The 17,028-nt window shown below is 37.5% G+C and overlaps 1 protein-coding gene across 2 annotated transcripts in view; it reads right to left on the bottom strand.

Annotated features, from left to right (window-relative positions):
- Positions 1-17,028, bottom strand: part of LOC107691567 (G protein-coupled receptor kinase 5-like) — a 55,800-nt gene that overhangs the window by 13,649 nt on the left and 25,123 nt on the right. For both annotated transcript variants that reach the window (XM_016490221.1, XM_016490222.1), the window contains exons 2-4: positions 10,246-10,341; positions 7,112-7,224; positions 290-367 (exon numbers count right to left, since the gene is read on the bottom strand). In XM_016490221.1, the coding sequence (XP_016345707.1) occupies positions 290-367; positions 7,112-7,224; positions 10,246-10,341 (287 nt within the window). The remainder of the gene's footprint in view (positions 1-289; positions 368-7,111; positions 7,225-10,245; positions 10,342-17,028) is intronic.

Genomic DNA, 17,028 nt, shown 5'->3' with positions numbered 1-17,028 from the left:
ATAGACTTCTATTACTTTTATACTGACCAAACGATATTTTTTATCTCCTAACCTTAAACCTACCCCTTAGAGAAAACCTGTTTGCAATGTTACACTTTCAGATAAACATAATTTACTATTTTTAATCATTTTTTCCCCTTGTGGGGACCGCAGGCCAGGCCCCACAATGTCAAAAATTTCATGTTTTACTATCCTTGTGGGGACATTTGGTCCCCACAATGTAGCATAAACAAGTACACACACACACACACACACAAACACACAACAGGAAAGTTAAACCAAATCACACCTGCTTGGTGAGAAACTTCTTGATGATCTCATCTCCTCGACTCTTCCTCTTCTCATCAGGTGCCACCTCGTAGTCCTCCTAAACGACCAGATACAAACAAATTACTCACAACAAGTTATAAATGAACTTTAAGATAAACAAGCCATAACATAACCCAAAATATACATGATACCTTATGACATAATGCATCTAATTTAGATGTTAATGAAATAGTAGCCAGCCTGAGGAGCCAGGCTGATGCATGTTGCATTTAAAAATGGCAAATTGCAGTTTCTGGGAGTGAGGGAGCACAGGTTTTTAATCAGTCCACCAAGAAAAAGGTTTATAGCCGTTCCCAAGTTTTTAAGGTTCATAGCATTGAGATCAAAATGATTTGTGCTGAATTATAAGCATATCACTCAGGATATTTCAGATGTATATGCCCATACACACACACACAAAAAAAAAAAGAAGATATTTTGAAATATGTCTCTGCAATTTTGTCTATACAATGAAAGCCAATGCAGTATGGTTTGGAATGACATGAGGGCGAGTAAATTATGACAGAACTATAACTTTTTAGATGAACTATGCATTTAATTCAGCAATAATAAACGTAACTGGTAATCAGTGTTGTTATATAACTAAAATTTTGATTGTGAAATTGTTTGAAAATTGTTATTAAGTTAAATTAAGGAACAGGAAGAACAGGAACAGGAAGACAGTGTCTTCCTGTCTAAGTAGGTCTTTATTCCTAGAATATGCTGTAATGTGGCCCAGACTTTATGTATTAGTCAAAGAACTAATGTGAGGCTAATTTGGACCAGACTTTGCGCCAATACTCAAAAACCTCGAGACTAAAGAAACCGAGACAGACAGAGTATTAAGTGAACTCAAATCACTTGTTCAACACTGGAAAACAGAAACTACATCCACTGACTTCACCATTTCAGTCAGTATCCATTTCTATATGCTGAATGAGGCAGAGGCATCGTGTAATTGAGTCTGTGAGTGATTACACAATGAATGAGCTCCACAGTCTGGCACGTCCTTTCCCTAAGGGCCGTAAATGTGCCTATGTGTGTGTGTATTGGGGGGGTTAATGCTTGATGACACCCTCATCAACACCCTCTCCGGCCCTCGTGCTCTGTGGATCCCATTACGCAAGACTCTCCATGACCAGCTGCCCCCACTCGGTTCCTTCCCGAAAGATGTAAAAACAAGCTCGCGCGCCTACACCGAAGCATATGTACCTGCAAATAGGTTTTCGCACAAATCATGTGTCCGCACACGCGTCACACATATGCTTCTCGAGCGCACACACACACATGCTTCATGAAGCCCACCGTGTGTGTGACTTCAGGTTGCTTGGTAACCAGCCAGTCAACACGGCTGGATTCCATAAGGTCCTGGAGCGCCACAGCATGGCCCAGCAGCGTCACTAAATACATTGAACGTCATTACATAGTGGGGGACTGTGTGTGTGCGCACGGGCACTGCGTCTCGACACATGCAGCAGTATGATTTCCATTCCGCTTAACACATTTGGCAATTCCTTCATTGGAAGATTTAAAATAGTGCTGTGAGTAGAAAAGAATGTTACACGGAATGTTCAGAGTTCAATAGAAGCTGGTTCTATGGAAATAACTGCAGATAGTGCCTAAGTTAAAGAAAAAAAGTTCCCCCCAAAATTATTAATTTGTCATCAATTACTCATTGGGGAAGCTCAAACATGCTTGTGTGATGCGAGAGAACAAACCTGATTGGTTTTTGCTTGTCAAGCAAGCATGTTTGAGCCTTGTTTACCATATTCGACGTGCTCTGTGTATGTGTGTTGATCTATGTTTATATCTGAATAAAAGCCTAAAAATAAATGTGTTCATCATAGTGGTGGGTGATATACCGGTAGACACGATTAACCGGTAGAATTTGTCAAAAAGAGATTTTGGACTATTGCCTCTATCGTGGTTACACGCTTACGTGACATTGCTGTGCTACGTGGTCTCAAAAACTTACTGTTTGCATGCTATTTTAAGCATTGTTGTTTAAAAACAAGTGATTTTAAGCCGCTGAAACACAATCCGCAGCGAAAGAGAACTAATTTCGCTATATGCGTTCGCTGTCAGAGAGGTGCGAGCACGTGATGACGGTGATCATAGAGCGCAGGGGTATTGAATGGACTTATTTTTGCCTCTTTATAGCCCTTTAATGGTTAAATACACACACGTATGTGTCAAATGCTGGTATTTGCAAGTATTCTTGTAAACACAGTAATTTAGGTCTTAAGTGAGAGCAAACAGCTGTGAAAGAAAACACATGTGTAACAGTATATTGGATCGGGCAGCTCTTAAAGTGACAGCAGTCTAATATTCCTGCTGTCTGTCGTTCATGTTAAGCAACAAAAAAGAGAAATATCTTATTGCTCTTGACTAAATCACTTTTGTAACTTTAATAAGATGAAATATATATTTACCTAAACATTATACATTCATTAAATGTGCGTAGACACGTATTTATGTGTAAACCCTGTGTGTGAACGTTTTCATTTCTGCATGAATCTAGAATAGCATTTATATCCAGCTACTCCTTTTTTGTGTCAGTAGGAAATATATAATTGGACATACAATTATACAATTAACACAATTTTAGTTTTTCAAACAACCTGCACTAGGCGGTTAGCGAATCCCAACACACTGGGCCAGCTAACCAATCTGAGCCCATTGCGAATGGGGAGGAGCCAGGAAGTCAACAGATCGTTTTTAGAAGAACGGAAAAGCAGTGTGGAATAAAGGTAAAATATGTGAAAAATAATGTGATTTTTTTAAAAACAAAGCGTGAACACGTTACAGTGCACCCCATAAACACAATCAAGCCTTCGAAAAAAGCCGGTAGATCACCCCTTTAATAATAATAATAATAATAATAATAACAATTACAGTACTGTGAAAAAGCACACTGGATTATTACAGTATTTGCAAAGATTTTTGAAAAACTAAAATTGTGTTAATTGCATAATTGTATGTCCAATTATATATTTCCCACAGACACAAAAAATGAGTAGCTCGATATAAATGTTATTCTAAATTCATGCAGAAATTAAAACGTTCACACACAGGGTTTACACATAAATATGTGTCTACGCACATTTAATGAATGTATAATGTTTAGGTCTTGTTGCTATACTTATAAAACAATGTGTATTGTAATATGTGACCCTGGAGCACAAAAGCAGTCTTAAGTCGCTGGGGTATATTTGTAGCAATAGCCAAAAAAAACATTGTATGGGTCAAAATGATAGATTTTTCTTTTATGCCAAAAATCATTAGGATATTAAGTAAAGATTATGTTCCAAGATGTTTTGTAAATTTCCTACTGTAAATATATTCAAACTTAATTTTTGATTAGTAATATGCATTGCTAAGAACTTAATTTGGACAAATTTAAAGGCAATTTTCTCAATATTTTGATTTTTTTTGCACCCTCAGATTCCAGATATTCAAATAATTGTATCTCGACCAAATATTGTCCTATCCTAACAAACCATAAATCAATGGAAAGCTTATTTATCCAGGTTTGAGATGATGTATAAATCTCAATTTTGAAAAATTGACACTTAAGACTGGTTTTGTGGTCCAGGGTCACATATTTATTCCCCGGCTCCAAGCACTTCTATTGTTAGCTCTTTACTGTGGCAGTGATTCTTTTCTCGGTACATGCTGATGTTTTTTTGTGGTCCTTGTACTGTCTGACCGACTGAAGTAACCTGTACTGAACCTGGAATACATATTTTTACGCTCACATTACAACTGTAGATGACAGTGACATTGAGAAAGGAGACAAGATTTAAATTCTGCTCTCTTGGCATCTTTTGAATGGGAAATGATGGAATTTGCAGGGGAATTTGCTATGCCTGCATGTTAAAGGTCACTGCATGGAAAAAAGCAGAAAATATAAACACACATACACATACACACAGAGAGAGATCCAATTATAATAGTGGTTTGAGAACAGACCTATGTCAGTGGCTCTGAATGGTACAGTAGAGCCACCAGGCCAACACAAATGGCGGGCTGCCTCTGACACAGGGGAACTGGGCCAATCTGATGTGTGCGATAACATCGGACTATTCCGCCTCCACCGAGATGGAAAAGCAAAACCCGGACCAAAAAGGTCAGTGGCATGCACATTTCATTCGTCTTTGTGTACACACAAACCCAAATAACGTGTGAAGAGGTTTCTCGCATGAAGTTCTTGTGCTTCTTTCCTTGTTTCGCACACACAGAGATCTCACACAGAGCAGACACAGACAGTGCTGTCTATCTCGCCACAACAATTGAGATCCCGCTACTTTCTGACGTCAAAGCAGGCCTCAAAAAATCCCCCGGGCTCTTTCCTTATGGTGGCTCGCACAAACACACGCATACACGCTCGCTGCCTGCAGAACATATGCAGACATACATCAAACACACTCATGCATTTTCAGTTCAATGCATCTCTGTGTTTACATTCAATTTGTTATTCAAAGTCCAATCCTGAACTGATTTGAATGTATGCCAGGTCATAAAGGGCAATTTTTTAATTCTTCTTGAGAACACAGATTAATTGGGTGAATCTCACAAAGGGGATGCTGTCAAGAGGACGCTGGGGCCATATTTCACCCTAAAAATCAAAAGAAATTGTGAAATCGAGTTTGTTTGTAGCTCTTTTCACTATTTAACAAGATCTCACTGCAGTTCAGTAATGGAAACCATTCTGTTTGCACACCATGATTTTTGTATTAAAATCATCATAAAAGGAGCTAAAACAAATAATATTATGAAATGTAAATGTGTAATTTAGATGATATACACTGTTCAAAAGTTTGGAGATTTTTGTTTTTTGAAAGCAAGGATGCATTAAATTGAGAACAAGTGACAGCAAAAATGTCTGAAATGTTACAAAAGATTTTTGATTCCAAATAAAGGCTGTTCTTTTGAACTATTCATCTTTTTATTCTGTAAATTTGAAAAAAATCATGATTTATACAAAAATATGAAGCAGCACAGCTTATTTTCAACATTTATAATAATGGGGAATAGAAATGTTTCTTAAGCAGCAAATCAGCATATCAGAATTAGTGGTTAGTCCCACGGTTCGGCACGCATGTGATCCGCGGATTATTTGCAAAATGTAACCATAATAGATAACATAATCGAGTATAAGTTTATCATTTGTTCGTATTTACACAAGCAAGCAAATTTTAAACAATTCCAGAGAGAAAAGGCGAAAGGGAACTCGATTCGTTACTCGTGCGCTGTTCTCTTTGCGCACAGCCGCACACACATGAAGCGCGCAGACGCGTTTCAGACGGTGCGCGAACACCGAACTGAATCCTCTTCTTTTGTAACATATTCTGTTGTATTTATCTATGCTTGTAATTTGTGTATTTGTTCTTATTTTTACTGGCTGTCCTCTTGTCTCTTTAATCATGTTTAAACTTTCTTAGTTAATCTAGTAGTATTTGCTGTGGTATCAAAGAAGTACTTCAACTTTAAGTAATAAATAGAAAGCAAGTTAAATTGAAATATTTTTATTTTCTTGCTGATCCGAAAAATGATCCGATCCGTGGGTCAAAAAATGTAATGTGATCCGAATCTTGAGATTTGTGATCCTTTGAACCACTAATCAGAATGATTTCTGAAGGATCATGTGACACTGAAGACTGGAGTAATGATGCTGAAAATTCAGCTTTGATCACAGGAATAAATTACATTTTTAAATATATTCAAATAGAAAACATCTATGTTAAAATTGTAATAATTTTTCAAAATATTACTGTTTTTACTGTAATTAGATAAAATAAATGCAGCCATTTAGAAAATACTTTTGAATAATTTTTTGGCACTACCGTAATAAGAATTTTGGGGTACTATTTTCTAGTGGCTCTAAAATAAACTTTGTCTACTTCAGGCAAAATATAATTTTATTTTCTTGTCTTTTGATTTTAGGGTTAATTATGACTTCACAGTCTCCATGAGATTCACTCTGAAGTAAATTCTCCAAACAAGGAACTATAATTATGAATAATTTAAATAGAAATAAGTGGTCCTATGCACCTTTAATGACAGCTACTCTTCCTAAAATAACAACTAATAAAATCCCACACGATTCCTATGATAATTTTAATTAAACACACGCCCTCATGGCATTTTCCCTTCATTATCTAAAAATCTTACGCTCTTATTTCATTAGCTGTAACATTGTAACCCAGGCACGATTACGGTGCTTTTATGTTAAGGACATTTTGGTTTTATTTTATTTGACTTTCAAATGACATTTACGTTCTTCCCTGAAACACATCAATAAAGCTTCCCTATTCACTTACACAGCTACACCGCACAAAGGGTTTTTGTTAAAATGAGAAGGAGAACGTTCCAAGACACCATAAACAAGATGAACACCTTTTCCCAGTCCTAAAAAACACAAATATGCTGCCCCATGTTTTATGATGGCGACTCCCTGTCATGGGTTCAGGTTCCCAGGGGTCAGACTGTTTGGGGTCTATAGGGGTGTTGGAGAGACCAGACAATGGCCTCATTCAGAGACCACATGCCGGCCCTGATATTTTGGGCTTTACTCCATGATAGCCCAAGCTAGTCATGTGGGAGGCATGTTGTCTAGGGCAGTGGAACATTGATGGAGGGTTATAAGAAACCTGAGAGATTTTGAGTGGGCAATAGATTTTCAAAGAAGATGAATGGCTTGAAAGAACCAGCAATTAGTGACTAAAAGCTGTTTGGGCAATCCTAAATAAATTCAGGTGCATTGCATGCTGGAGAGGTGTGCATGTGTGTGCAGACGTACCATGGCGTCCAGGAGTTGGATGGATCGCTGCAGCTCTGGTCGGGTCTCACAGTAGAGGCGGAACAGAAGTCTCCCGATGGGCTGCTTGTCACACAGGCTGAAGTAGTCCCGCTCTGAGACACAAAACAACAGGTAAAACTTTACAAAAAAGTACTGTGGTGATACAGTGATACTTTATTAGGCCACTATATTAGGTACACCTTGCTAGTAGCAGGTTGGATCCCCTTTTGCATTTACATCTGCCTAATACTTTGTGTCATGGATTCAACCATGTGCTACAGACATTCCTCAGATTTTGGTCTTTATTGACATGACAGCATCACACAGTTGCTGCAGATTTGTGGGCTGCACATCCATGATGCCAATCTCCTGTTCCACCAAATGCCAAAGCTGCTCTATTGGATTGAGATCTGGTGACTGTGGAGGACATTTGAGTTTAGTGAACTCATTGTCATGTTCAAGAAACCAGTCTGAGATGATTTGAGCTTTGTGACGTTATCCTGCTGGAAGTAGCCATCACACGATAGGCAAACTGTGGTCATAAAGGGATGAACATGTTCAAAAACAGTATTCAGGTAGGCTGTGGTGTTTAAACAATGTCAAGTTGGTACTAAGGGGCCTAAAGTTTGCTCACAAGCAGCAGCAGCAGCAGCCTGAACTATGAAGGCAGGATGGATCCATGCTTTCATGTCGTTTATGCCAAATTCTGACCCTAGCATCTGAACATTGAATATTTGCTGCAAGAATATTGCAGCAAAAACCAAGACTCATCAGACCAGGCAACATTTCTCCAATCTTCTGTTGTATTTTGGTGATCCTGTGTGAATTGTAGCCTCAGTTTTATTTTCTCAGCTGGCAGGAGTGGCACCCGGTGTGGTCTTCAGCTGTTGTCGACCGTCTGCTGTGTGTTCAGAGATGCTCTTCAGCAAACCTTGGCTGTAATGAGTGGTTATTTGAGTTACTGTTGCCTTTCTATAAGCTCAGAACCAGTCTAGCCATTCTCCTCTGACCCTCTGGCACCAACACGGTATTTTCTTTCACAGAACTGATACCCACTGGATATTTTCTCTTTTTTTCGGATTTTCATAGTTTCTGAAACCGAAATCACCTTTCTTCCCCATTCTGATGCTCGGTCTTCTCAACCATGTCTACATGCCTAAATGCATTGAGTTGCAGCCATTTGATTGGCTTATTAGATATTTGCGTTAAAGAGCAGTTGAACAGGTGTACCTAATAAAGTGGCCAGTCAGTTTATATACCATGTGGTTAATAGAAAGGGACATACTTTTAAAGAAAGAAAACTGAAAAATTCATCATTTACTCAACCTCATGTCTTTACAAAACCTGTATTATGGATAGTGGTCAACCGATATAGTTTTTTTGACAGCCGATGCCAATATCTTGGAAAGCAGGGGGGCCGATAGCCAATATAAAGCCGATATAATTTGTTTTTAATTTTAATTAATATTTAAGAAATTTGAAATCATTTGACAATGGATTCAAAAATAAATGTGTAAAATAAACATACTTATACTTTAGATGACAAAGTATTTTTCACAAATAAATAAATATTTAATAAAAATATAATTAAAAAGGAAGTAAACACTGTAACCAACAGGGCACTCAGTATTCTGGGAAGTTTATGTGCATTGGGAATCATATTTTTTCAAATAAAGCCAGGGTAACACTCATTTTACATACAGCACACAGAGAAAATGACATGAATATGACAGTGGGCAAATGCATAAAGTGCAGCATAATTTGAATCACGAGTTTAAAAGTTTAAAGCATTAAATTCACACGGACCGACCGTCACACAGAGAACACGTGATCGTGCTGGATAAAAATGCCCACTTCACAAGATCTCACAGCTGGATTCGACTAAGTTCGCAAGGTTTGTGAAATTAAATGTTCATTAATCATTCAAAGATTTGTTTAAATTATATTAATGCGTATTTGCTTTATGCTGACGGCAAACGAAAAAAGTATTATAATGTCTGCCTTTCTATTACTAATAATATAAAAGCAATCTTTATAATACTTTTTGTATAAATTAATTCCTTTGTTTAACCGTTCTATCTGATTATTAAACAGACTTCTATCCGTATTAGACAGAACTGTTAACAACGACAGTAAACAAGAGAGAGAATGTGAGCGCTGCCGTTCTCAGCTCCATCAAAATAAAAGCCTCGAACACATCGGCCAAACAGAAAAACTTATCGGCCGATGCAGATTTTTTGAAAAATGCCAAATATCGACCGATATATCGGCCTTGGAGATATATCAGTCGACCACTAATTATGGTATATAAAAGAAGGTAAATTGTTCATACAATGAAAGCCAGTAGGGACCAACGCTGTTTTGAACACCACTGACTTTCATTATAGGGACAAAAACAGTTCTTCAAAACACCTTATGCAGAAGAAATAAGTCAAAGTTTTGGAGTGCTATGAATGTGAGTAATACACAACAGTTTTCAACATTGATAATAAGAAGAAATATTTCTTGAGCATCAAATCATCATATTAGAATGATTTCTGAAGAATCATGTGACAATGCTGAAAAATGATCTTTGCATCACAAGAATGAATTACATTGATATACATTTAAATAACTGCTTCCTATTTTAGTATTGTAAATATATTTCACAACATTACTTGTTTAACTGTATTTCAGTAACATTAAAAATCTTAAGAACTATTGAACAGAATTGGTGTGTATTCCATAAATTAAAAAGTTTGAAAACTGTTGCTGGGGTGACTTAAGTTTTGAAATGAAATTGAAAAAGTTGGATAACAGTCACTCCTCTTCTGTTGCTCAAGGGATTGTGTGCAATATTAGACCAAACAGCATGCAAGGAAACATATTTTGCAACTCCACTGGGACAAGTATGGCATCCAGGCACCTCTGACATACTACTTTCAACTTAATGTAGTTTGGGACGCGCCAATTCTCATCTCAGATGCTATTTCTCAGACTGTAAGCAAACTGGGATTAAGCCAATGGCAATGTAAACTCCGAGACAGCTAAACAATGGCGAACAGCAACTTGGCCAGAACAACAGCACAGCTGACAAGGAGCATGAAAATGACAGGAAGTGTATAAACAAGACACACAAAGTGTTGATACATTACCAATGGTTTTGCTCAACTCTGTGCACTGACTGATATGAGGGAAACGAAGGATCTCCCTCCATTTTTTACTTCTTCCTTTCCGTTTTCCTCCTCCACCTAGACAGAAAAAAAGACAAAAGTAGCCATTAAAACTATTTCCAGAAAATATCAAGACAGACAACATTTGTATGCTTAATAACATGGGAAAAATATTTATCAATAATAGAAAACTGCACTTTCCACAAATCCCGAAGAAATAAAATACATGTAAAGGACAATACAATGCTGATTTTTGTTTAATGCCTTGCGAATGTTGTTTCATGCTGTCTTTAATTGCCAAGACACTTTATGTAAATGCTAATTAGCTTTGAACCTCATGAAATCTCCTCGTGACTTTGAACATGTGCAATGCCATAAAACATGTCAGCATCTGGTCTCTCAGGCTGAGAGTAAGTAAGCTATATTTAAAAGGAGAGTGTCATTTCTGACGTCAGCGCAGGTCAAAAATATGCATTCCCTCCCAAGAGAAAAGTGGAGCTTTTACAGCAAACCGTGTCGTGCTCTACAATAACTGTTTATCTTATGAAGCATTCAAACTTATACGGGCCAATAAAACAGAGCTGCTTCTGCTACACATTCATTAGTTACAAAAGTGCTCTTTATCGCTTCTTTTACTCCGGCGGATTTGAATTCAAGGAGAATAGAGTCTATGATGTTCCCACTCTGGAATGGGAACATGGTGCATTTAGCCATTGACCATTCCAGCATTGTGAATAAAGCTGAATGTCTCCAAACACAAACAATCAGGGTAGTTAAAGCCCAAGACTGGTCCTTAAAGACATTCATCTCACGTACATGACAGGCCTCGCTAATTAGGAGCCACTGGCTCATGAGACGCCACAAATCAAACCCTTTCCCACCAAACGGCAGGACTGTTAAAGTGATGTTAGCACTAGCCAGATTCAGCCACCTTAAATAAATATATAGTTCAGTCATGAAACTCTAGATGGCGCATTCTGAGAGTTAAACGACTTGGCACAAGCTGATTGGTTCATGCTGCATATGCAGCCAATGAGCTTACTGCCTTCCATTTATATGGCTGGCTAGCATTCACTTGAGATTCCTGCAGTGCGCTTTCAGAGTTCTCTGAAACCCTCCACCTTCCCCAGCTCCACCTGTATAGATCTGCTACGGGGTTATTTTATATGCTATTTGTGCAGCAGCAGTATGTCTTAAATACTCATGGCACCGTATCGCCATATGCATTGGCAGTAGCAAGTTCCTGTACTTGCTTGCAGCAGCAGCAATAATCTACAACTACCGCAATAACCAACAGCAGCAGCAATTCAGCAGCAGCGTAGCAGATCTGTTCCACCAAGACATATACATTAACATTGTCATATCCATCACCATGCTAAAATCTTCCGAGAGTTGTCATGATTGAAATATGAGAGGAATGTTACAGTAAATCGCTCAGATCTGGCAGAGTGATTTCTGTCTAGATTTACAATTTTCAAGAGCAACGAACTATAACATCAAAATCACTAGTGGAATAGTTCTCTAGTTACTTATTCAACCGTTAACTCGTATCATTTTTATTATCTTTTTCCGGTTTACATTCCCTTTAAATCTTATTTTTAGGCAGGAAATTGTAGTATTTGCTTCTGCAAGTCACTGGCCATAAATACAAATCAAGTGTGGCATTTTGGCCCAGTGGACTTTCAGGAAATAAATACTATTCACACTGTATTACAGGACAATTCTGTCATTTTTCTGAACCACATATTTTGAAACTAAAAAATTGTCACATTTGATCAAATGGCCAAACTTGTTTGTCTTGCATAGGTTAATTTTATAGTTAGTGCAATCCAATTACAACAAAATAATTTACATTTTTCACATCATTTGACAAAATGATGGCTCAATTTGAATTTTTGAAATGACACACATTAAGAAAAAAATATTCTGCTTAAAAGTTATATTTACATAGATTTGTATTTGTTTTCTTTGTTCATCACGCCTCACATTTCATTTCAAGCCCTTCATTTACAATCCTTAGTAAACAAGCAGACTGACAGAAAAACTGTTGGTATGGACTAAATGTACAATCAAATGAGTAAAATTTATGCTAAATTTCGCAAACCAAAAATGTTCATTGTCTATTGTCAATAGTGTAGAGATGTATGAAGCACAGCTCACACAAAACACTTTCAAACTAAGCAGCTTTCTGTTGGTCAACTGGGCAAATCTGGGTAACCAACTTGAACCTGATGCAAATCTACATTGGAAATGTTTCACCCTTAAGCGAAATTCCCAACTGCGTGGATTCCTATTAAAATGACTGGATTTCGCCCACGAAAATTTGCAAAACAAAGGTAAATGTAACCGCACATTAAGTTTGTAATTTGCATTTAATTGACATAAATCTTTTTCACAATCAACACTTAAAGACTGTGTTGATTTCTCTTCTGTGTTTGCATCGTCATGGTTTTAAAAATGTGTAGTTTTATGATGGTTTTTACATAGCGTGACCAGACGTCCTGTTTTTCCCGGGACAGTTCCGTATTTCAGCTCTATTTTTAGTGTCCCGACTTATTATGTTTTGTCCCGTATTTCCAAATTTCTTTATGACTGGGTGATCAGAGCAAGTAGTAGAAGTGTTCTGTCACACGAGAAAAGCCTAATCAAAGGTAACCAAGCTTGTTATAGGACAAAATTACCATCCAATCACAATTTGTTATCGATTGCAGTAAGTGAAGATGGGATAGATAGGCGGATTCACGCTGAATGACACCAGAAGCACTCTCTCGGCCACGTGATCCAGAAATCTGGTCACCCTATTTTTACATATCTAAAAATTGAAAGTCAGAATTTGGGCCTGGGACAAAAGACAATAAAAACTACATAAAAGCCATGTGAAAAGTAGGGAATATAAATGCGGGCAAGGCAAAAAGTTTCCAAGCCAGTTTTAATCCCGTATTTCAAAATTTCTTTACGACTGGGTGATCAGAGCAAGTAGTAGAAGTGTTCTGTCACACGAGAAAAGCCTAATCAAAGGTAACCAAGCTTGTTATAGGACAAAATTACCATCCAATCACAATTTGTTATCGATTGCAGTAAGTGAAGATGGGATAGATAGGCGGATTCACGCTGAATGACACCAGAAGCACTCTCTCGGCCACGTGATCCCAGTTCTGCGATCAGTTCTCCTTGCGCCTTTATTGTCAAATACACACACAGCTGTCAAAATCTCCATCATGTGGAGTATCTCACGCAAATACAGTAGGTTATGGCTTAAGCTGAACATAAACAGGTGGGTGAAAACCGGATATGTGTCAGTATATTACATTAATTCGGTCTTAAAGGGACAGCAGCCTAATTAAATACCTGTCGACAATCCCATAACACACACAAAAAAAGTTGGTTAAATTTGTTAGTTTTAATAGAAACCAATCCATGGGCTATAAATGCCAAGAAACGTCAATGTTTTTCATTTTACAAACCTTCAGACTGCAGCAGAAACCAAAAACGCTGTTTTGAGGTCTATATTAGAAAAGGACAGAAAAGACTGCAGGCCATCCACAACATACACAATGATCTGATCTTGTGAAATGCACCATTTGCCAAAAACCTGCTGCTTACATAATCCTCAATGCGTGTCTGTTACAGATTTAGGGTAATGTGACGGCAGGAGTAATGGTGACCATACTGCCACAGAAAAAACAGATGCCAATCAAAGCAGGGAGGAATGTTTGCTTTACATCATCCTGCCAGAGGTCCGTTCGAGTCAGAGCACGCATTACGCGCCGGCTCGAGTCAATGCATCAAACAACGTAAAACACCTGGAAGAAAGTGGGTCAAAAAATGGAAATGTAATTAACCTCCTTCCTTTCAGTCTATCTCAGAGCCAACTAGAAGAGTCAGATCGACTGAGAAGGTCAGAAGGCTCGTCGCTCGCTCACTCATCCGAGTAATATAAACAAGAATCGAACTGAGAATGATATTTAGAGAGCTTGATGGAGCTCTTGCCGTTTATTACAGCTGGAAAAGCGAAGATAAAGCACCGCCCTTATGACTGCAGCGGGATGGGGATCCGGTCTCATTGGTGAGGTTTAGGTGGATGCCAGGCATATGCAGCTTTATGTAAATGTACTGTACATATATGCTCAACTAAAGACAACTCTAAACCTGAAGCCAACAGATGGCATCAGATTAAAGAAACTGTAGCAACCATGTACGTTTTTTTGGAAATTATTGGGAGCATGGGAGAAATCTCCAGTGTCTTCTATAGCTACTCTCTTACATGTCTCCCTATTGCAGAACAATTGACATTGATTTCATCATTTACGCACATTCAATCCTAAAGATCAGTTTTAAAGAGAGAGAGAGAGAGAGAGAGAGAGAGAGAGAGAGAGAGAGACCGGTAACCAGGATTTATGCTGGTTTTATGAATGTAAGTTTACATTTAAAGACCTTTTTAAGACTAAGTAAAAAAAATTAAGGAATAAATTGAGCAAAACAATCTGTCAACAACATGTTTGCAAGTGTATTAAAAAAAATAAAAATAAGAATAAAAAAAATTATAAAAAATAACTTTATAGCTTTCCTTCCAACCACTTTTACTGTACCTTCTAATCACACTGCAAAAAAAGTGATTTTCTTCCTCAGCATTTCTGTGTTGTTTTCCAGTGCAAATGTCAAAAGATCCTTACATTAAGCTACATTTACATTAAGATACATTTAATTGAGAAGCAAAATGACATAAGAAGTTTTCTGTGAAACTGATCAAAATGAATAAAGAATAAAGAGAAAAATCAACTTAATTCAAATGCAAAAAGTAATTTTTACACACCATTGACATTTGTTCTTATTTTATACGCAAATTTAAATTCTCAGAAAACGAGACTTAATTTCTTCATTTTGCATCTCATGTAAATGTATCTTGATTTAAGGATGTTTAGGTATTTGTACCAGAAAAATACTGAGGAAGATATTATTTTTGCAAGGCATGCAACTTGACTTTGAATCGTAGACTTTCTGCTCCGATTTAAAATTGTGAATTAATAGTTTAAGACCTTCTTAAGACCTGCAGAAACTCTGAATAACAAACTCAACAGTTGAATATTTCATCCTTATCATTAGTGATGACTACAGAACTACTCCTCAAAAGTAAACAGGTCTCACACACACACACACACACACACACACACACACACACCTAGGCTGAAAACAGTGTTATGAAGGATCCCAGCATTTGGCATTTACGAGTGCTTGGCAAACTCACTGTGTGTCGACACATTTAGTTGTTATCAGTATCAAAGTGAGCGAGGATTCAGTCCAAGAATTCATGGCATAAAATACTGTGGGCCACAGCACGGTCAGGCGCATGTGTGTGCGCGTATCTTCATTTAGGAACAGCAAGCACCCTTTTCATATTGTGACTGACATGCCTTTATCAGTTTCCCAAAACCAGCTTAAGTCATACTTTACAACATTTCTGCTGAATAAGTGAAAAAGACTGTCCTGTAGGTCTCAAAGAATGACTCTATTATATTCAACAGAAGTTTAATATCTTAAAATGTGTCCCATGGTGGCTGGCCAGCAGGATTTGTGTGTTTCGAGAAGCTCCTGTGAATTGCCAAAAGTTGGATGTGCTGGATGTCAAACACATTCATAATGTTCAATAAAATCGGAAAAACAAAGAGGCGGGTCTTAACCAGTGTTGGGGAGTAACTAGTTACATGTAACGGCATTACGTAATTTAATTACAAAATAAATGTAACTGTAATCAGTTACAGTTACTAAGACAAAATGTGTAATTAAATTACAGTTACTTATGAAAATGTTAACGATTACAAAGGGGATTACATTTGAATATTTACACACATCCACATACAGATTTAATTGATTTCTTTTCCAAATTGCACTGACTTCCGCGATGCGGAAAACACAGACTGGTTCGTAGAATCCAGTCATAAAAACGGAATTCCTATAGCCTAACGCGGACGGAATATGCCACATTTTGGACGTTACATTTTAAATAGGGTAACTTGTAATCTGTAACCTATTACATTTCCAAAGTAACCTTCCCAACACTGGTCTTAACATGGACGTTCTGGACAGTGTTGGGATGAGCGATTGCCAAACACTCGTTTTTAAAAAATAAAACGTCTCTTATGATCACCATATACATTTTAATGTCTTTCACAAAGCTCAAATAGTTTTAGGTTGCTTTTAATTTATGGATTTTGTGACTTCCGCACTATTATTTTTGGACTATTATTGGTGACATTTGACTGTCAATGAATTTCGACAGTTAAAATAGCCATCACAGTCTGGACAGCATTTATAGAAAACCCTTGCTGTACATCGGCTGATCAATACTAAAACACACAGCATATAAAGAATGACAGGAAATCAATTTAGTGTCTCTTTGTGTCCTTACACACACACACACATGATAGTGTTACATGTCAGGGACTGGCTTGTTAAAAACAAGAGGCCGTATTATGTTTAAGCCTGCTTAATTTGTTCCACAAGACTCTGACTACACCCTTTTGTTTTATGTCCGTTTTATGGATGTGACCTAATGTGCACGATATAAAAATATGCTTGACAGTCTATCGCGCATCTGTCAGAGACACGGCAGACACACACCCCGCATGACGGCAACATCTTGTCATTTACTGCAACGCTCTTTTATTTTTGATGATTGTTTTACTTGGTGATTCAGAGGTTTAAGTCTTTAGAGAGCAAATTAGCTACAGTTAAATGCGGATTATATAACAATTCAAATGATGGGAA

Source organism: Sinocyclocheilus anshuiensis, unplaced genomic scaffold (genome assembly GCF_001515605.1).
Source record: "Sinocyclocheilus anshuiensis isolate Anshui unplaced genomic scaffold, SAMN03320099.WGS_v1.1 scaffold630, whole genome shotgun sequence".
Lineage (NCBI taxonomy): Eukaryota > Metazoa > Chordata > Actinopteri > Cypriniformes > Cyprinidae > Sinocyclocheilus > Sinocyclocheilus anshuiensis.
This window is presented reverse-complemented; position numbering and strand designations above follow the sequence as displayed.